The 20,364-nt window shown below is 52.1% G+C and overlaps 8 protein-coding genes across 8 annotated transcripts; 7 read left to right on the forward strand and 1 right to left on the reverse strand.

Moving 5' to 3' along the window:
* Positions 1 to 1,242: 1,242 nt before the first annotated feature.
* P152DRAFT_447448 (taurine catabolism dioxygenase) lies at positions 1,243 to 2,519 on the forward strand (the record flags this gene model as incomplete). Its single annotated transcript, XM_033677995.1, has 3 exons — positions 1,243 to 1,351; positions 1,410 to 1,589; positions 1,645 to 2,519. 3 exons carry the CDS (start codon positions 1,243 to 1,245, stop codon positions 2,517 to 2,519), a joined length of 1,164 nt encoding a protein of 387 aa, XP_033536837.1.
* A 99-nt stretch (positions 2,520 to 2,618) lies between these two features.
* Positions 2,619 to 3,476, forward strand: P152DRAFT_248693 (uncharacterized protein). The gene is made up of 2 exons (XM_033674692.1): positions 2,619 to 2,967; positions 3,107 to 3,476. Exons 1-2 carry the CDS (start codon positions 2,783 to 2,785, stop codon positions 3,282 to 3,284), a joined length of 363 nt encoding a protein of 120 aa, XP_033536838.1. The 5' UTR covers positions 2,619 to 2,782; the 3' UTR covers positions 3,285 to 3,476.
* A 2,375-nt stretch (positions 3,477 to 5,851) lies between these two features.
* On the forward strand, positions 5,852 to 6,208 carry P152DRAFT_366082 (uncharacterized protein; the record flags this gene model as incomplete). Its single annotated transcript, XM_033675421.1, has 1 exon — positions 5,852 to 6,208. A coding segment is annotated over one exon (357 nt), but the record flags the coding sequence as incomplete, so codon positions are not given.
* A 3,042-nt stretch (positions 6,209 to 9,250) lies between these two features.
* On the forward strand, positions 9,251 to 9,678 carry P152DRAFT_456262 (uncharacterized protein). The gene has a single exon (XM_033678960.1). The coding sequence runs from the start codon at positions 9,399 to 9,401 to the stop codon at positions 9,564 to 9,566; it is 168 nt and encodes a 55-aa protein (XP_033536840.1). The 5' UTR covers positions 9,251 to 9,398; the 3' UTR covers positions 9,567 to 9,678.
* A 421-nt stretch (positions 9,679 to 10,099) lies between these two features.
* P152DRAFT_392362 (sterigmatocystin biosynthesis dehydrogenase stcV) lies at positions 10,100 to 11,415 on the forward strand (the record flags this gene model as incomplete). The annotated part of the gene is made up of 4 exons (XM_033676143.1): positions 10,100 to 10,311; positions 10,365 to 10,445; positions 10,498 to 11,065; positions 11,119 to 11,415. The coding sequence occupies 4 exons, from the start codon at positions 10,100 to 10,102 to the stop codon at positions 11,413 to 11,415; spliced, it is 1,158 nt and encodes a 385-aa protein (XP_033536841.1).
* A 194-nt stretch (positions 11,416 to 11,609) lies between these two features.
* Positions 11,610 to 12,842, forward strand: P152DRAFT_248752 (uncharacterized protein). Its single transcript, XM_033674693.1, has 2 exons — positions 11,610 to 12,100; positions 12,162 to 12,842. The coding sequence occupies exons 1-2, from the start codon at positions 11,803 to 11,805 to the stop codon at positions 12,680 to 12,682; spliced, it is 819 nt and encodes a 272-aa protein (XP_033536842.1). The 5' UTR covers positions 11,610 to 11,802; the 3' UTR covers positions 12,683 to 12,842.
* A 2,082-nt stretch (positions 12,843 to 14,924) lies between these two features.
* On the forward strand, positions 14,925 to 16,263 carry P152DRAFT_456264 (Metallo-hydrolase/oxidoreductase). Its single transcript, XM_033678961.1, has 6 exons — positions 14,925 to 15,066; positions 15,129 to 15,162; positions 15,221 to 15,308; positions 15,366 to 15,437; positions 15,487 to 15,520; positions 15,577 to 16,263. Exons 2-6 carry the CDS (start codon positions 15,138 to 15,140, stop codon positions 16,126 to 16,128), a joined length of 771 nt encoding a protein of 256 aa, XP_033536843.1. The 5' UTR covers positions 14,925 to 15,066; positions 15,129 to 15,137; the 3' UTR covers positions 16,129 to 16,263.
* Positions 16,264 to 16,412: 149 nt separating this feature from the next.
* On the reverse strand, positions 16,413 to 18,368 carry P152DRAFT_471832 (uncharacterized protein; the record flags this gene model as incomplete). Its single annotated transcript, XM_033681102.1, has 1 exon — positions 16,413 to 18,368. One exon carries the CDS (start codon positions 18,366 to 18,368, stop codon positions 16,413 to 16,415), a length of 1,956 nt encoding a protein of 651 aa, XP_033536844.1.
* Positions 18,369 to 20,364: the final 1,996 nt, after the last annotated feature.

Consider the following 20,364-nt stretch of genomic DNA (forward strand, 5'->3'; position numbering starts at 1 on the left):
GTACGGAGGATCTCGGTTTTTATATCGATTTACATCCTGAGTTCTGATATATAGATGATGGTAGTAAAATTGTACTTTTGGCCTGGGTTGTGGGGCGGTCATGGGGCACGGATATCCCATAACGGTGTCATTTATACCTACTAGCACGTCAGTGCATTGATTATCAAGTTTACAAGGTAATTACCTATGCTGCCAATCGGGCGTGGAGGATGATGGTTCACTTACTCGACGACGACGAAGGAACACTACTGATTTCAGACGTCAGTTTCGAACTTTCGATGGACACGTTTCCGAAAATCGGATCGAGGAATCCAACTTTTCACCCCGGTAATCGAAACATCTATATCGTATCGATAGAAGACAGTCGCGCCGCTAGAGCGCCCGCCACGTTATCACCTTTTGCGGATAGTATTAATGTCTAGGTTTCGTAACTCAATGTTTCTCTATACCGCAGTTCCCCACCCAACTGGATAACTCGGCACGTCCTGCTGCTGGAACAGCTGGGCACAGACAATGGCCCAGTATATCACAACACCAACCCAGACCAATCCTCTGAGCTAGAATTGGTTGCTATCAGGGTATCAATGGTTTCTCACCTGCTCAGCACGTCGCGGGCGGCGGTAGTTGTAGCTACCCCCGTCGATCATGCCTAAGCGGGATAACGTATAAGATACTATTATGGCATCATCAGATTTAAGGTGTCGACAGGGCTGGTGCTGAACGCGTGTCTACTCCACAGTCGGCGCTTGATGGCTGCATGGTTTGCAAGGGTCGCGCGGGGCAGACGGCGTGGGGGAGTGGCGTGATGTGCGTGCATTTCTCCATGCTTGTCCCAGGTCCGCAGCAACTGAAAAGATGATTATAGAATAAGGTATTGGTCAATGGTCGGACCCCACACGCCTGCAACGGCAGTCTAGGGTCGCTTGGCGTGAAGCAGATGCGATGCCTGAACAAGGTCGTGTTTCTACTGCACTGGTTCTCGGTAATGCACTACGCTCTCCCAACACAGACACCACGAGCGAACTCCATGGTGCAACGCATGACGAGGATTGCGTAATTCTGACTAGAACCCGTTTTAGAATTTACGTGTTGATGAATAGTTTCATACCGGGTCTCATGAACGTATATAGTCATTGCATGAGAAGGCCACCGATAAGCATTCGCCAGTTCAAGAGAAGCCCTTCAGTCCATTTCAGTCCACGAACTACAAGTCTCAAATTGGTGTCTTCAAACTATAGCATTATGTCTCCTTCAGCAACTGTAGATACCGTCCCTGTCGTAGTGCCCATCGCCGAGAAAGTTCTCCCTGTGCCTCCCAAGGAGCAAGCCCCAGCTGTCCAGCCTGAAGAAGGTACTTATGATGCCGACTCTGTCAGCTGGGTCAGCAACAAAGACTGATAGTGCTACAGATGGACTCCTAAAGGTCCTGACGGGACACAAGGAGCCATTGAAACTCAGCGGCGCCCTCGACCAGTTCGAGCAGTTCGATGTCACCCCCGTGATTGGCAAGGAGTTTGCCAACGTCGATCTGGCTGAGTGGTTGCGTGCACCTAACTCTGACGAACTGCTCCGCGACTTGGCCATCACGGGTAAGAGTGCCAAAAATAAAAGTCTTGAATATTCCCTTGCATAACACAACATCAGTCTCCCAGCGCGGCGTCGTCTTCTTCCGCAAGCAGGACAACATCACCAACGACCTGCAAAAAGAACTCGTTCAGCGACTCGGCCAACTCACCGGAAAGCCCGCGACGTCAGGGCTACACATTCACCCCATCACCAATGCCTCACGGCCGACAGGAGGCGACGACCACGAGATTAGCACCATTTCCTCCGTGGGGTTCAAGTCGCTGTACGCCGACCGGTTCAAGAAGCTATCGCAGAGCCAGAAGCGCAATTGGCACAGCGACATCACCTTCGAGCCTGTCCCCAGCGACTACGCCCTCCTGAGACTCACGGAGCTCCCCAAAACTGGCGGCGACACCCTCTGGGCCTCGGGGTACGAGCTCTACGACCGCATCTCCAAGCCGCTCCAGGGCTTCCTCGACGAGCTCACCTTCTACTCCGCCCAGCCGGACTTTAACAACGCCGCCGCCCGCAACAATTTCCCCCTTTACAGCGCCGAGCGCGGCGCCCCCGAGAACTTTGGCGAGGCCCTCGAGGCCATCCACCCCGCCATCCGCACCAACCCCGTCACCGGGTGGCGGAGCGTCTTCGCCGTCGGCAACCACGTCCAGAGGCTTAATGGGCTCAGCGACGCGGAGTCGAAGTACTTCCTCGACTGGTTCGTCCAGCTGATCGTCGAGAACCACGACTTGCAGGTCCGTCTGCGCTGGCAAAATCCCAACGATGTCGCCATCTGGGACAACCGTAGCGTCTTCCACGCTGCCACCCCGGATTACATCAATAAGGGCCTGGGAGAGCGCTCGGGCTCGCGCTCCGTGAGCTTGGGGGAGAAGCCCTACTTCGATCCTCAGAGCACCAGTCGGCAAGAGGCGCTTGCTGCTGCTGGGGGGGCTTGATTGGAGAACTCATTGGGTATTAGGGCGTGGCATCGGATAGTGGCTACGAGTACAGCCAGATAATTAATGAATTCTGTTTGGGCTTCGATGAATATCGTAATGTTTTGTAACGTCGGAGCTGCTTGGACGTTCTGGAGACGTTTCCACGTTCTTTCTAGGCGCTAGCTGCACGGCGCCTGGCGCCTTAGCCGAACCTACCTGCAGGCTGCAGCGATCCTTTGGCGGCACCGCACCAGCCCTCCCGAGTCCCGACCCACTGGCCCATGGTAGCTGGTTCGACAGCAGCCGGGTTCGGGTACTTAGTAGGCTGGATTCCCGCTCCGTTCTTCGTTCTTCGATTCTTCGATCTCTGTTGTTCGTTGTCGATGTCCGTTCCGTCGACTTCTTCTTTTGGCGCTGAAGCTATCGTCGAAACCGCCCGTACCCTTGCAGGGAACGACGGGTCAAGGTACGCCTTCTGATGCCATTCCAATTTCCGTTCTATCCGACTGTCCATCGGTTCCCGTCTTCCGTGGCACGATCGCGAGGTGTCGCCATCGTCAAGGTCGTCTTGACTCAACACCAGCAACAACCCTGACGGTCGCCAGGCAATGTGAGCCCGTGTCTGGGCTCGTCTATAGGGCGAGGGCGGCCGGAAGCTCTGATCCTTCTAGCGCACGAGTGCGTGGTAGTGAAGCAACCGGGCCGTGCTGGTATCGGGACGGATACCCCGAGCGACTGGTTTCGACGGTATACGAAATTTTTAGCGACGAGTGGAGGGTCTAGGCCGAATGGTCGTTGCGTGAGATTGTAAGGGAGTATCCAGTAGATGCGGCGGTGAGGAAATTTTCGGACCTTGTGAGCTAACCCTACCGACATACGTAGTGTTTACCGCTCTATCCTCATTTAGCACCATAATTATTAGCAAGTACTATCACTGGGTAAGATTGGTTATAGCTTGTAGAGATATCTGTCACGGCCTTGATGGAGATCCTACAAGACACTTCTCTACCGGAGTAACGTCATATATCGTCGTTTAGAAGCTTGTTGATATAGTTATGTCTAGTTCATCATCACATACGGTTGATACAAGATCCCCGGCAAGACATCTGGCGTCCTGTTGGTCCTTGAAATCCTCTCATTAGAAGAGTCGCTTCCCTTACCAGAGCTCAGATCTGTATACCGAGCGGCTTACCCGATTTTAAGGGGACCATCTTTCTTCTCAATAATAATGAACTTGACTCTATGTCATGCCAGCCATAGGTCCATACCAAAGGCCCGAAGCTGGACGGTTTGGATCGAAGACAGGGATCCGAACTGTTCAATGGATTCTATAATATCAACATGCATCATCCAAGAGGTGCAGGAGAATACTAAGAGCTCAGAGTACTGAGGTCAAAGCACGGCAAAGACTGGATTGAGAGTCAGGGATCCGACTGATTATCACTGTAGTGCAGTAGTTATCTTTAGCTCTTCTATTGACGCCAGTCGATGTAAACTCCGTATCAGAGGTAACTACAGACATGTACTAACTTAGTTAGTTATAGTTTAGTTAGTTATTATTCCTAGTACCTGACACAGGAAGAAGAGAGGAGCCTAAGTTGCCTCTCTTCCTTAGCTGATAGCTCTCAATTCAACAGCGGGAAACAATAACGATTGCCAAAACTTAAATGTATTCATGGCTCATATTGGTGGCGGCTTCCTGGGCAGGGGGCCCGCTCTTGGCGGGGTACAATTCCCCATGAGTTGCCGCATGCCAAAGTGAGAAATGCCATTTCCCCCCAACCGCCCACTAAGTAGACGATCTTCCCAGTTCCCAGTGCGCCACCAGCCACCACCGGGCACCACTTTCCTCATCCAATTCTTCATGCTTCGTGCATCAGAATACTGTTGTGAGGTATCTACTGCTGTCTCCCAGATATCAATCCGTGGCCTCATGCTGCATCTTCAACGTTTATAAACTACTCGTCAAGATTCTCGATCCATACTCCCTAGCCTCCCTGTCCTAGCTGCCATTGTGTCCATTCCCCTCTACATCGCAAACACCCCACTAGGGATCCACTGAGCCATGACGTATACTGCTACTCTCATGAGCCTCTCCCATCGTTCTGCCCTGCTTAAATTCGTTACAACCTCCACCCCCAATTGACACGCGACCAGTTGTCCAAATTTGGCGGGACTACTGACTCAGCAGATACTAGGGTTCCAACAAACCGCTCTCTGAGGTCTTCGCTCCTCGGCGATCACGTACGAGCAACAAACAACGACGCTGGTGAATCAACGAAATCATCACATTGGTAACCTAGCACGCTAGCGAACCGATCAATCGCATTGCCCAGTTTGTCCATTCAACTGGTCACTCGATCGTCACTTACGCTGGGTCTTCTCGATATCAGCAACCCGGCCCAGTTAATATATATTCAGCTCACTTTCAGCTCCATTTCAGCTCCATGGCCATGGTGTCAGCCAGAATCAACAAAAGACGCCCGAACCTCCTCAATCGAGCGACGCCAGCTGCCAATCGCCCTGTTTATAATACCATTGAAACCGTACTAGATGGATCAAATATCGGATTCTCCGGAATGGAACCATGCCCCTCGAATACCGACAACAATTCGGATTCTGAACGATTAGACGGTCTATTTGATGACGATTCTGGCGCAGCCAACTCGACTGCAGAAGACTCTGGTGTACCCGACTGGAGTCAATTCAGTGCCCCTGGTGACAGTGCAAACGCCGCGCCGGCGACAACCTTGTCTGGATATGATCCGTCATGGGCCTTTGCGTCCTCGTCTCCAGCACAATCGCTACCCCTTGGCCAAGGAACCAGTTCGACGGCGATGAGCCAGGACGATTTCAGTATTCCTTTCTTACCTTCTGGCGCGGTCAACCCTCAATTTGGTTTACAATCCTACCTCCCTCAGCAACGAGCTGTTGGAGCCCGGCCAGACGTTGGAATGAATTCTACTCCGCCCTCGCAGTCGACACGCGGTCGGGCAAAGGGATTCCAAGGACACCAGTCCTTACCCAACAACCCTTCAGACGGCGGGCAAGAAAGCGTGTTCCCAAACCCCGAGTTGAAACGAAAAAGCGTCAGCGCCGTCGCATTCGACTCGGGGATTTCGAACTTCACCACCTCGGCCCCCGGTTCGAACCCTTCTCGGACAAAGTCTTCTGGCAGCACACAGCTCGACACGCAGTCGTCACAAACCGTATCTCCTACACGGAAAAGTCAACGAGCGACGAAACCCTCTCCCATCCCGGCACTGAATTCGAATCCATTGACCACACCGTCGGCCGCCTCCTCCTCCTCCCTCACGCCACAGACTGGAAGCTCTGCCTCTCGAACTTCGTCGTACCAGACCACCGACACGCTCCCGATCGGCATATCCCAATCGCCCGACGGCAATTCAGAAGCTCGGCTGGGTTCGCAAACCCCGGTCTCGAAACGCGACCATCATCTAGCTCGAAACCGACTCGCGGCCTCTAAATGCCGGCAGCGAAAGAAAGACTGGGTGGCGCGCCTGGAACAACAATACCGCGATCTATCGGCGCAAAAGGTGGCGCTGAGCGAGACGGTGATGCTGTTGCGAGCGGAGCGCCTCCAACTGAAACAGCAATGCTTGGAACACCAAGAGTGCGCCTGCGAAGAGATACGGACGTACCTAAAGAAAATGCTGGACAAGCAACTCAGCGTCGCGGGACTGGGGATGGACGATAGGGATTCCGGCCCGGGTTTGAGAACACGCGCGGGAGCAGCCCCTGCCGCACCGGCGCGGCCGGCCATGATGCTGGGTTCTCGACCGATTGCGTCCGTGGATGCGCAGGGGGCGGAAATGGCCGCGGGAGGCAACGCTGGCGTTGATGGCACGACGCTGCAGTTTCCGAGCGCCGGACATGCTGTTCAAAAGGTGGAGCCTCTGCATCCTGGGCAAGGGACGAATGAGGAAGAGATGGAGGCGTTGCTGCTTGCCGAGATGGGCAAGTGAACCGCAGCCGTTGGGACGACTGCTCGGCGGTCCGGCGGTCATTTGATGGAGCTTTGCTCGCATCGTATTTCTACAAGCCGAAGTGCTTCTGTCCATCTCTTCGCAACAGCTACATGCATGTCTTCGTCGACGTCGTCTTGGACGTTTGAGTATGATGGCCTCCGCTCGCTTGATGACCCCGAGAGGCTGTGCTTCAGCCCGTCGACGGCGTATTTTTTCGCGAACAGAGCAACACAGCTCTCCCGGCCTTGACCGCGGCAGTATTTCAACGTGCCAGGGCCGCCATGCCGGCATCGACCTGTATCGGCGAACATCACGGTCGTTTGGGACCTCGCCAGCATGAGGAGACGCTCATGGTGGGTCCTGGCTTATTCGAAGCCGATGAGGAAAAGTGGTAGGGGCATAGACGGAGTGGGAGTTCGAGGAGTTGAGCGTGATTATAAGTTTGAAATTTGACCATGTAATACTATGTATATGGGTTCGGTCTCCCAGGAGGTCGCTGGTATAAATAAAGACTCCATACTGTACATAGAAACTCCACGGTGGAGTATCAGTCTAGGGACTGAAGCTTTTTTGTCAGACGAGCACCTTGTTCCGATGCGAGCTGACAAATCGCGAATGCAGGCGCAATGAGGAGCCAAGGGTACACGTGCAGTATGTAATACTAAGTTTTCGGTGGGGGAGATGGATGTATATATATGTAAATGTTCAATGGGTGGGGGAATGGAATGCTGGAATGGTGAAGTTTGGGTTGTTGAGGCTCTGTATCCTCTCAGCTCTGGTCTCTGCATTATTCCCTTAGGCCCATAACCCATTCGCCGTTCAGTACTCGCTCAGATTGATTACTAAACTGACCGAATTGATTGATTACGTGGCTAATATCATTCATGCCTTATTGCTAAGGCCTGGCGCAGCCGCAGCTGGATTGGAAACAACTTGAACTGAAGAAATGTAGAGAACGCAGCGAACTTGGGGGCACACGGGCACAAGGTCACAAGGCATGAACGCTGAACGCATGTAATTAGTCAGCCTAGGTAGTTCCCCACATGGGCCTCGCAGAGAGGCCTGACTGGCGTATCTGTATGAATCTCTCTCTCTCACTCTCTCCGATAAAACGTATCAAATTCGGAATCGCATAACTTATTATGAACAACCACTAGGCTGTACCAACATGGAAGTTGCTAATTATCATTATCTACTGTAATTATATGCCACCTGTTCTTCCATCTCTGTTAACTCTGTGGACTTCGTCGTCGTCGCTGTCCCCAGGGCCTGCGCTCTCGTTAACTAGAAGCTCAAAGCTCGACATAGAGCACCCTTTCACCAGCATCACGGCATCAGACACGTCCTATATCCGATTTCAATGGGACAACAGTAGATTAGCATGTATGTAGACTTCTACATTCTAGGGGGCTGTTCGGGGAAGTGAGATATAATATCGCAAAGTATAGATAATTCGACACTGCAGAGCAGCCGAGTCTTACGGACAATATTAATAGAAGAAAGTAAAGATAAGGAAAGCAAGATCCTCGAGACATCTCCGGGCATTATCTATGTTCTTATACGGCCTATAGTCCTGAAACCATCTATACGAACACTCATTGCCTTCAGCGTGTGCGATATAGTGTCGTCTTAGGCGATTCCGTCCCTCAAAATCAACCAGAGGAAGTCATGCGGGCGAAAGAGGGTAGAAACAGATATACATATAATCGAAGGTAGAAGAGTGAATAAAGTAGGGCCGATCACATAGATTCTACTCAGCTCCTCTGCTTAAAATCTATCTCTTTTTTCATCTCTTCCTTATTTCTCCCTTCTCTACCTTATCGCTTTCCTAACACCTTTGTCGACTCTCTATCAATTAACTACTATCGGTCTAGCATCCTAGTCTATACTGTCGATTGGAGATTCATCGAAGCGATCCCGCATCGCGAGGTTAACGGCGAAAAGCTCGTGCCTATATTCCGGTCCCGCCGAGACTTCGTTCGCGGTTCTGTCGCCTGCCTGTGTACCCAGTTTCCATTGGTCCTGGCGTATGCTATCACCATCCACAAGAGCCAGGGAGTGACACTTGAAAAGGCAGTTTTGAACATCGCTGATAAGCGGGACTTTGCGCCGGGATTAACTTATGTAGCTGTCTCGCGTGTTAAGTCGCTCGCTGAAAGGGGTGTTATTTGAAGAATCGTTTGATCTACCGCGATTGCGCATGCAAGTAACTGCTACAACTCGAGCCAGGAACGATGATGTCGCTCGCCGCGCATTGCATCATATCGCGTCCTCCGTACAAACTATATACCGTCTACTCCTCGCGCAGCATGGCCAATGTGTCTATACAGGATCCTCAGCAATTCGCGGTCGGTTTCATGCCACCGCCTCTACGACGTGTTCAACTTTCTATCCGATCATCCTCTCCACCTCGGAGGTCGTCCCCGCCACATGCGAGTGAGATCGATACACCTATAACTGGGTCTAATCCGTCCGGTACTTCAGGTTCCTGAATGGAGATTTGGAGTGCTTAAAAAAGTTCATGGTTTGCTTAATCGTCACATCGATCAAAAGAACACCTCAATAAGGTTGGTTGTTAGGTGTGACCTAAGTGGGCCAAGTTTGCTATCCGGTTAGGCGATATTCGCGGATGATCCGCGGTATCCGTGTATCCGTGCCGAGCTCTAGCTAATTTCGGAAGCATGATGGTGTCAAACGCTATGGCTCCGCTGCAGAGCCTCCTTTTGCCTTCGCACATAATAACCAATGTCGAGGCCCGTCGCTCGATGGATCGTTTCGTCGTGCCCCTTTCTGTTCTCTTCTTTGCTTGGGCCCTTGCTATTTGGCTGTTCTAGACCGATCTCTATTATCTAGCTGCCTTTGTCAAATTGCCCTTCGCTCTCCTACGGGAGTGCTACCCATACCGAGCATGCAGGACAATCTGATCCGTGCGGAAGAGACGTATGACGAAGAACGGTTGTGTCTAGATATGAAAGGTCACGGGAGCATGATTACGGGTACCATGGTCTGGCGGGACCCGTGGGATTCGAGCGGATGGGAAGTGTCGAGTCATTTGCTTGAGATTGGAGCTGGGTGATTCGGGGTTGCGAAGACCTCTTTCGGTCTACAAATTTCTGGCGTGCACAGCGCGGAAGGAGGCCGTTGTTCAAGTTGACTAGCTAATTATGATTCGGGCTGCTACAGTGAGCCAAGTATGACTACTTGATCTGAAATGAAAGGGTCTGTTGTGCTATGCTCTCATATTACAGTCACAGAGGCTGCAGTGGTCGTCCAATAACAGGAGTGCATGGATTTGAATTGTCTAGAGAGCCTATCAACGTCAGCCAGGTGCATTAGCTCCTTGTGACGTAAACACCATGCGAGTATCGGTACGGTCCGTAATTAGCTAACTAGGTTTAAACTGCAAGCTCTCTACTGACTTAGACAGGCCTCAAGAACTAGCGTTAGTTACCGAAAATGACTTCACGCAGTTCCGCCTGCGCCGACGACCAACATAAATAATGAGCTCCATGAGCGCGTGCCCGCATTCTCAATTGCTTCAAATCATCAGTGAGCCGGGCCCCATACAATTGCCTTTCAAGTCGCAATCTACATTCAACGAGAGCAATAATGTCACTTTTCGCACCTGCACCGAAGCCAAAGTGCCTTCTCGGCTACCATCGCGTGCTGGCACCATCGGCCGGCGCCAAAATCTCGCCGCTATGCTTGGGAACGATGAATTTCGGCGACGCGTGGAAGGAGTTCATGGGCGAGTGCAGCAAAGAGCGATCGTTCGAGGTGCTTGATGCATTTTACGAGCTGGGAGGCAACTTCCTTGATACGTGTGTGTGGCTTAAAAGCGCAAGTGGATTAGACTGGCTGACAACCAGACCAGGGCAAATAACTACCAGGATGAGGAGTCAGAGATCTGGATAGGCGAGTGGATGAAGGCTCGAGGCAATCGAGAGCAGCTAGTGTACGTCGCAATTGGGATGATCATGGAATCTACTAGCTGACTTACATTGCAGACTTGCTACAAAGTACACGACAGGTTTCCGCAACGCACATCGCGATAGGGAGCCACTGCAGTCTAACTACGTCGGTAACTCAATGAAGAGCATGCGAACTTCAGTCGAGCACAGCCTCAAGAAGCTTCAAACCGACTACATCGACCTCCTCTATCTCCACTGGTGGGACTTCACCGCCTCCGTTGAAGAGGTCATGCACGGCCTTAATAACCTCATCACCTCCGGTAAGGTCCTCTATCTCGGTGTCTCTGATACCCCGGCCTGGATCGTCGTGAAGGCGAACGACTACGCTAAAGCCAACGGCTTGCGACCCTTCTCGGTGTATCAAGGCAAGTGGAACGCTGGGTTCAGGGATATGGAGAGGGAGATCATGCCAATGTGCCGTGACCAAGGTATGGCCATTTGCCCATGGGCACCACTTGGGGCGGGCAAGTTCAAGTCTGCGGAGGCCCGGAAGTCAGGTGAGAAGGGCAGTACCCGTGGTTCCGAATTATCGGAGAACGACACCAAGATCTCGGATGCTCTGGAGTCGATGGGGAAGAAGAAGAATACCAGCCTTCACGCAATCGTAAGCCAATGCCCTTCAATTTCTTCAGTACTTATACTAATCCAGTCTCGCAGGCCCTTGCATACGTGATGCACAAGGCGCCCTACGTCCACCCGATTGTCGGTCAGCGAAGCGTCAAGCATCTGAAGTCCAACATCGATGCATTGAGCGTGTCACTGTCTGACGAAGACATCAAGGCTATTGATGGGTCAGTGCCCTTTGATATCGGCTTCCCGATGAGTTTCATCTTCGGAGAATACAATTCCACCGCCACCGCCTCTGATGTTCTCCTGACGAGATCGACTGCGCTGATCGATGTACCGCCTAACCCTGCGCCGACGCGGCCACATGACAAGGATGACATCGCTTGAATTGAGCTAACGTACTGTGGATCGGAGGTTGCAAAACCTCTCCAATGATATCATCTCTTGCCGACCTCTGGTTATCCTGGTCTATCGAATAGGAAAGACCGTCTCAGATTGCCTAGTCTACATACATGTCTAGCAGTATTAGGCTCCACGGTCGTTCTCCCCAAACATTCCCACGCACCGCAGCAATAGAGCATTCCAGCAGCAACTCTCCAGTCCACGTTTCTCCAGCATTTAAATCGTGGAGTATTGCATTCCAGCGTCGAAGTCCCAACGTTAGCAACAACCCTCTGGCACATTCGACCTCTTGTGGCGTCATTTCCCCGCCGAAAACCTAAGAGCATCCTATCGTCATTCAAGTTTCTGTCGAAAACCGTCGCAACCTCTCTTATGCCCGCTATCAAACCTCGCCCCACTCCGCCGCTTGGCCACGGAGGCCGCGTTCCAACGCTTATCGTGCGCCATCCCCACTACCCGGACTGCAACACGCTCGTTAAGCTACCCGCCCTAGATGACGGCGATATAGTCGACTACGATGTAGCCCTCATTATCTGCGGCATCACCTCCGACAATAGCTGGAGCACCGGCTGGTTCGCTCGCTCAGCCGATGGCAGCAAGATGTGCACGCCAGGTGTGCCGTTAGTTGCCTCCGATGGTGACGTCTTCTACTTTGTCAGCGATCGAAACTGCAAGTCACAGCGATGATTCATTTGCCATGGCCAGGCGCCTCTAACAATCGCTTTCTGCAGACAAATATCCCGTATATGTTTCGTGGGATCACTGGCGTCTCCCTAGTACCGACGCCGACCTCCCCTCCGCTTTCTCCACCCTCGCGATTGATCCCTCACCGCCCTCACTCCGCAACAGCGGATACATGGAGGATCTCAAGGGCCGCGACCAGTTGTGCCAGGTATCGGGCATCATTGACTTCTGTGAACAAGCGCACTTGGTTCAGGCGGGGGAGAGGGAGTGGTGGGACTCCAATATGGGCGAGAGCAGCGACCTGGAGATTCAATCGGCGCTGAACGGAATACTATTGCGAGCCGACCTCCACCGGTCGTTTGACGCCGGCACATGGGTACCGATGGTAAGGGAGGGGGGCCGGCTAGTTGTATACGTGGTGCGAACAGCCGACGTGTCGAACCAGTTCGCCGCGCTGTGGCATAACATCGAGATGCAAAAGCTGGTGGGTGTCGACCGGCGTTGCCTGTTCGCATGTGTCGCGTGGGCGGTACTGTCACTGCATCACAAGTTTCTCGCCATCCGGTGACTAGCGAGCGACAACCTGTTGGTGCGGATGAAAGATGGTGAGCTGAAGGAGATGGCGCCTGAAGTGTTCAAGCAGTTTTCGCGCTCGCGATCGAAGAACCCGAGCCCAACGAAGCGGCCGCGGTTGCAGGCGCTTGAAGAGGATGGCGGCGTTATCGTCGACGTGGAGCTGAGTTGGGGTGATGAGGCCGGTGACGAGGACGCTGACGAAACAAAAAACGACTTAAAGGAGGACAAAGAGCACCAACTCTACGACACTGACGAGTCGGTTCCGTACCAACGCGGCCGCAAACGCTTACAGAGCCCGGCGCCAGTTCCACCATGCGACCTCGAGCTCGACCATCGCTGCATGCCGATAACCCCCTCGAAATTGCAGAAGCCCACAGCTGTGCGATAGGGTATGCTCTCTCATCCGCTTGTCCTCTAGCAGAACTCTTTTTTCGAGTTCAACAAAACCAGGTGCGCTTCCCATTCAGGACTGTCATATCGTGCTACGTGAGGCTGCGCTAGGGTCCCTATACGATCTCCATTTGGAGAACGAGGAATACTCCAAACTTGAAGAGGCTCGACACTGATCAGCACTACCGGGAGATGATGGAGCACAATCCGATAACGAACGAAGACCCAAGGAGAAGGTTTCACCGGAGAAGCGAAGGACAATAGAGTGCTCTCTTTGACGGGGTGAGGGAGTTGGTGAAAAGAGCTCACTTGCTGATTTTTAGATACAGCCTAACAATCAAAACAGCTCATGAAATACACGCAACTAACATTACTGATTAAAAGCCTTCGCTCTATTGGATAGGTGTCATTTCCCTAAATGGAAAGACGTCTAAAATTGCAAGTCCAAGGATCTCAAAGACGAAGAGAGTTTGGTGTTGAACATTCCGATATATGCGCTCTAGAAGACCATACTCCTTTCTCCGATCGGGTAATTGAACATCCCATCCACGATTCCGTCATTGGCCCTGTTGGGGCATTACATGCGGCCCTTCCTTGAGCAAGAGGATAGCCATGAGTAGAGCGTATCCTTTTGTCTTCAAGGTTCTTAGGAGTGTGGTTAAGAGATGGGACTAGTTTTATTTCGAATCTGTGTCCAAAATGGGCTCTAGAGGCTATTTCGAGTTGGAAGCCCAAGCGGGCTTGACGGTCGAAATTCGAATTGTCTAAATTCCTTCGTGACTCAATCAGAAAAAAGAAGGATCGCGGGTAGCTATATGGGACGCAGAACCTAGGGCCGTTTGGGGCTCTATGAAGACGGATTAAGATCCTTGTCTGGTGATCGGTCAGCTCACCTTGCTCACTGCCTCACTCAGCGCTCTCACCGCCGCACTCCCTACTCACCCAGTGCTCACCCAATGCTCACCTACAATTCGCTCAGTGTTCTCACTACCCCTCGACTCCACCACTGCTCGCCAAGCTGGCAAGCAAATCACCAGTAAGCTATGCTACCCCTTCTCAGTGAGGCCGGCATAAGCGATACTCGTGCAGTTTCAAAGCAAGGATGCGTAGTCATCTTAATACGAAGAACAGGCAAGGCGACGCGAAGGCAGCATTGTCAGATTCAGGTGGAAAGCGATGTAATGATAGATTTCTACTTTCAAAACGAGGAGCGTAAATTTTCCCTATTCGGCACGCTAAATTACATCTTTTGCTGTGGGCGGCTCTTTCCTCAGGCCGCAAGGCTACAACACAGACTGGGCGAAGCCCAAGACTATCACACAATCTCAAGCTTCAGCTACTTTATCTAACTAGTTACAATTAATAGAATGCTAAAAAATCTTGTTGATTAAATATGTTTGTTTCCCTTGGGAGATATTAAGTGAAGTGTTACTAAGTGCTACTGAACCTGTACGGATCAAAATATTTCCGTTGTCCAGAGCCAAACCCTCACAAACTTGAGGTTCAACCATCAGCTTTCTGTAGCATCTGCTCCAAGATCGATACGTTAGATGCAGGGCCAGGGAACTGGGCATTCAGCTAGAACATACAACAAACTTTGCAGTGAGTTTGCTGCTGTCACCAAATCACCTGACTCCCAACCATTTTAGCAATTAGCACATCCTAGTGCGACAACACTTTACCAGCATCTGTACTAACTACTACTCCGTAGTTAGTCCGAAGAAATCAATCTGGTGGTGCGGGGCTGTCCACATCTGGCTACTGTGTGTACTGTTCGGCCGTAATATTCGGTATTCTATTGCTGTGGTGGCTACGATATGTCATCATAAACAGGAAATATGCATTCTACAGAGTTAAGAGTACCTACGTCCTATATATAATTATCAGATCATACTTAATCCTGCTCTACCATAAATGTCATATTTTCGAGCTCTAGTAAGACCAACTCTAAGATCTAATCTTCCTCGGAATCTCTCACAGCGCCAAGTAAGCCGTCGACGGATGTCAACGTCACATAATCACTTCGACTTCGCTAACCTCCGAAGCAGTCTCGAGCCATGCATATCAGGTCAATTCCGATGTGTATGTTTCTGCTTCGCTCCTATGAAGGGTGATGACAGCCAGAATAACAACGCCATAGGGGAGGGGTCGGGCAACAATTATGCCTACGTCGTCACGGATGACAAGACCAAGGATAGCGTCGTTATCGACCCGGCACATCCACGAGAGTAAGTCCAAGTCCATGCTCTGCTTGTCAAATATCAAATTCGCTAACCGAAGTGCAGAGTCCTGCCAGTCCTGAAGGAGCTGGTATCCCGGGGAGATATCAAGCTCACTAACATCGTGAACACGCACCAGTACGTTTCCAGATCGATACGATGATCATCCGCTGATGTTTTTCCACAGTCATCATGACCACGCTGGCGGAAACGTCGAGATGGTAAGGCCGAACCCGCGCAGCATGAATCCGGTCATGGAAACTGATATCCAGTGCAGCTACAACATTACCCTGTTCCCATCATCGGTGGCGCAAAGTGCGACCAGGTGACCACCACTCCCTCCCATAACAGCACATTTCCCATCGGCTCGTCCATTAGCGTGCGTGCCCTACACACCCCGTGCCATACGCAGGACAGCATCTGCTACTACTTGGAAGACTCCTCGACGAACCAGCGGGCCGTGTTCACGGGGGATACACTGTTCATCGGCGGGTGCGGCCGGTTCTTCGAGGGTAACGCCGCGGAGATGGACAAAGCGCTGAACGAGATGCTGGCGGCGCTGCCTGATGATACCGCCGTGTACCCTGGGCACGAGTATACGAAGGGCAACGTCAAGTTTGCTGTCTTAGTTAGCCAGAGCGACGCCGTGTTGGGCCTCAAGAAGTTTGCGGACGAGAATAAGGAGACGCAGGGGAAGTTTACCATCGGTGACGAGAAGAAGCATAATGTCTTTATGCGTTTGGAGGATCCTGAGATCGTGAAGGCGACTGGTAAAAACACCAGGACGGAAGTGATGGCGAGATTGCGAGAGATGAAGAACGCATCGTAAGCCAGATGTTGCCGATGTACTCATGCCGACGCTAGAATAAACTGATTGATATCATTCTGTAACTACGACTAAATAGTATTCCAGCCGTCCCAGAAGCCGTTATCGAATATAGCCTCACTATACAATTGCAGAGCAAATATTAACACATCTGTGACCGTGACAATCGCGCAACATATCTATACACAGCGAGAAATATGTCTCATCCAACGGAGTGAAGCAAGCGTACCAATCAAATACCAGGGTGATGCCAAACCAATATTCATCACGCTAACTAAAAGGGACTTTCAATATCCAGGCGAATAAGAGAAGGGAGAACTAGAGCCCCGAACCTGGGACCTAAGGGCACGTACTTCATCCTCCAGGTCCCGCATGCCCATATGCCTATTGAACGCCGCCTCTTCCTCCAACTGTATCTTCAAGAGCCTGGCTTGACGCAAAAGTGAATGTCGTTTGTCCTCGATATAGTTCAGCGCGTCGGTCTCCCGCTCGTACCCGTCGTCTTTAAAGTAGTCGCCGTAGCCTGGCGGAATGTCGATGTTCGCTTGTCCACCCGGACGGCCTGAAAATGGAGGGGCGGCGGGGCCTAGGCCCGGTGGATACAGTTGCGGGAGAGCGCCGATTCCGTGTCGATATTCAAAGGTGGGTGGGGGCTCGGGCGCGAGGACGGGAGGGCTTCGGCGAGGGGGGGATTCGTCTTGATAATAGGGACGGTGGGAATTCATGTAGCTGAATGGTGGTGGTGACATGGGAGAAATAGGAGTGTGTGGCCGTGGGAGCGGTCTCTCGACACGACGCGAGCGAGGCTGTTCGAAAGATGTTGTCAAGGGAGATACGGGGGGGGGTGGCCTTTGGAGCGGCCTTTCGATGCGATGCTGGCGAGGCTGTTGATAGCGAGGCTGTTGATGGTGTCGGCCCTGGGGCTTTCCCCCTTTGTGATAAGGTTTTGTCAGCCGGGGCTCGACATAGCAGCTGCCTGGACTGCTCGGCGGCGTGTCATCCGTGAGACCACCGCCTGAATAGCAAGAGGAGCCATCGTCCATGTACAGCGTCTCGGAGGAGCTCTCCCGGTGAGGGATCCGCCGACCTTTCGTGTAGTAGCTCTGCTCTCTCCTCCCAGGGCGATTCGGGATCACGATGGGGTCGGACTGCCGTAAATTCTTCCTGGAATGCTTGTGGCCAAGCTTCGCCGCATCCTCGTGGCCTCGCTCGAACGTCTTAGTCAACCGCTCGGAAAACGGCTCGTCTTTCGGGAGCTTCATGGTCGACGTGGATGTGGTGACGTGCTCCACCTGGATCTTCTTCTCTTCCTCACTGTCGGAGGAAAAGTCATGCTTCAGAGCCTTTTTGCTCCCCTTCTTGGCCACTTTGCTATCATTCTTCCCTTGGACGACGGTTATTCCTTTGGGGGCTTTCTGCGTCGGCATGCCCAGGGGGGGAGGCAGAATTGGTGCCCCTCCCGTTGGCGGTGGTGGCGGAGCCATCTGCTGGGGGTGACTTGGCTTGACAGCAGGGTTCGATCCTAGATTTGGTAGATGGTGTGGGGCACTAGGAGGCGGGTATCCTTGAGAGAGCCCATTCTGCGGAGGCATATGCGGATATGCTGGATTCGGAAATTGTGTAGGATATCCCGACGTCATATATCCCAAGGATGAGGCCAACGCACGAGAATTCGCCGAGTCGGTCTTCTGTTGACGTTTCAAGATCACCGAGATTTCAGGGATTTCCGGTAGGCCTTGAGTTTTCTTTTCATGCCAGTCACAATACACCAGCACCCATTCACCATGAGGGTCATGCTCTTGATGCATACTGTTCATATGGTTGATGAACTTCTCAACCTGCATCCCACCCTTGCTTGTCTTGCTGCTGAGCTTGTTGAGTTGCTCTTGAGGTGTCTTCCGGCTGTCCACTTTTCGTTTCTTCACCAGTTGTGCCATTTCGGTCTCAGGGGCATGCAACGGAGAAGGATCAATTGCATCCCAGCCCTGACGTTTATTTGGCGGTAAGTTAGGATTTAATAATTTGCGCAGCTTCCACATGGAGTACGTGGGCACGGTAATCTTTTGATTGCCTGGTGATTGACCATGTCGGATACCAGTGGTGCCAGGAGCGACATTTCCTTGGCGAGGAGGTCCCGACGGAGGTCCCGACGGGGGGCCAGAAGGGGGCCATGGAGGTGCTCCCGCGTGCTGCGGAGGCATTCCACTAGGAGGCGGTAGAGGAACCTGCCCGTGTTGCATCATCTTGACAGATATGCAGAGGAGGTGACTGATTGATAGAGGTGGCTCAGAGGATTTGAAAAATGTAAGCGAGTACACTATAGCCGAAATAACTGCGTGTCTCGTAAAAATTGAACGACTTCATACGATGCTGGATGGGGTAGAACGAAGGAGATGCGGTATAATGGGGATATGGGTGGATTATATGAAAATCGAGCATCGCCAGACACGGGCTCAACCATCCTTACCAATCCAACCCTACAGCAGACCTCAATGGACTAGAACAGCATGGACCGGATTACTAGGTGGTAATTGGATACTGCTTGATATCTTGGTTACACCAAGAGGCAGAATGAGGCGGCATTGAACAGCTGATGGAACTTTTTGATGACATTTGACCATTTCTGCAGGGGAACAATCCAGCCATCACCCTCAAACTTGAATGATATACGAGCTACCCGTGCTGGGTGTCGCAAGCTCGAAATAATGCACTATGTCCGGTCAGCGTCTTGTCATTGGGGTGGAAGGGGGTCATAGCCTTGGAGCTCAAGTATGAAGTGAAGGGGAAAAAGAGGCGTCGGTCGATTGATCGCCTCGATGCTGACCGGTGTGGTCGACATGGGTAAGGATGGGAAGTTAAACGCCTTAAATGGAATGACTCGGATATACTTGCGGGTTTTGTCCTATCCTTCCGCTCTAGAAGCGTCGGTACACCTTCCATGGAGAACCTTGTGGATGGTGGTCGAGACGGGACCCTTCTCGGAAGGACTCGATCCATTGATTCACCCAGACGAAGCATTTGAATGGCTGTGTGCCTTGAGAAAGTTGAGAGAGCATCTGGGGTGGCACCCAAAAAACCGGGTAATGCACTCGGTTCTCGTGCGCCGTTCCTGCTGCCCTGCGTTGTGAACACATCCCAACTTACTGTCTCAAACTTCCGGAGAAAAGAAGGATGCAGCTTTCAGTCCCTGAATTCGAGGCAACTTGCTGACCGACATGCAACGGGGCATACGCTGTTACGTACGTCCCGATAAAGGTCCCGAACACATCCGTTGGTCTTGGAAATTGCCCTCGACTTTGACCGTCCTGTAGTCAAAATAAGATTTCCCTTGATCCCGAAACTACCTGTAAGTATGCTCGCTCTTTGGTCGAACTGCGGGTTCTCCACATGGTGAGCCGCTCTCTGCATCGTCCTCGCATCGTTCTCTGCAGCCTGGGGAGTTCGCGGGAGCTCGTCGCGATGGTTGGAACTGCCAGCCTTGCAGATGCAGGAATAGAGTACACGGCATTGGTGCAGCCTGATGGTTCTGCGTCCGCGCGGCTCGAGTATCCATTAGGGATGAGGCCGCCGATAACTCGAAAAGTGAGGCGGACGAGTTAAAAATGCGATTTTCCTCAGCTGCTGGAGGTGCAGCTGTCGTCGTCCTCGATCGGATCCCTGACCAGGTACATGGGTGGTGAGCTTCGGTGTGATTCGACGTATTCGACCCAATCGACTTTCCTTGGATTCACTATTAAAAGATTGGAGGTCAAATCACCATTAGGCAAATAAACCAGGTCAAAGTGTTGGGGCAAGATTTGGACGAAGAGGAGCTAGTATTCGGCCACGGCGTTCTGACACTTCATCAATCCATCCCAATTGAGCAATTGTGACCATGTCATAAGGAATGCTTCTGAGACAACATACGTACTACCTTCGGTGCAGAAATTGATAGCGAGTGAAGCCCCGGGGATAATCAGATATCCGAACAGAGGCCCTGTGCGTCTTTCAATCGCTCATTGCAAGACAGGGAACGAAGGCGGAGAAGACGAGTAAGGCGCCGGATATGGCACTTATTGGGAGTCTCAGACGGGTCCGCACCGCCAGCAGTCCATTCCGAATTGCCGGTAGCCTTGTCTCGCCGTCCGCTGATCACTACTCCACATCCAGAGCGAGGCTCCGTTTAGGAAAGCTTGGGGGACACCAATCCTACTAGGAACTGGGCAGTGCAAGCTTCCTCGGAAACCTAGATCGGGGAGT

The sequence above is a fragment of the Eremomyces bilateralis genome, assembly GCF_010015585.1.
Source record: "Eremomyces bilateralis CBS 781.70 unplaced genomic scaffold P152scaffold_4, whole genome shotgun sequence".
Classification (NCBI taxonomy): domain Eukaryota; kingdom Fungi; phylum Ascomycota; class Dothideomycetes; order Eremomycetales; family Eremomycetaceae; genus Eremomyces; species Eremomyces bilateralis.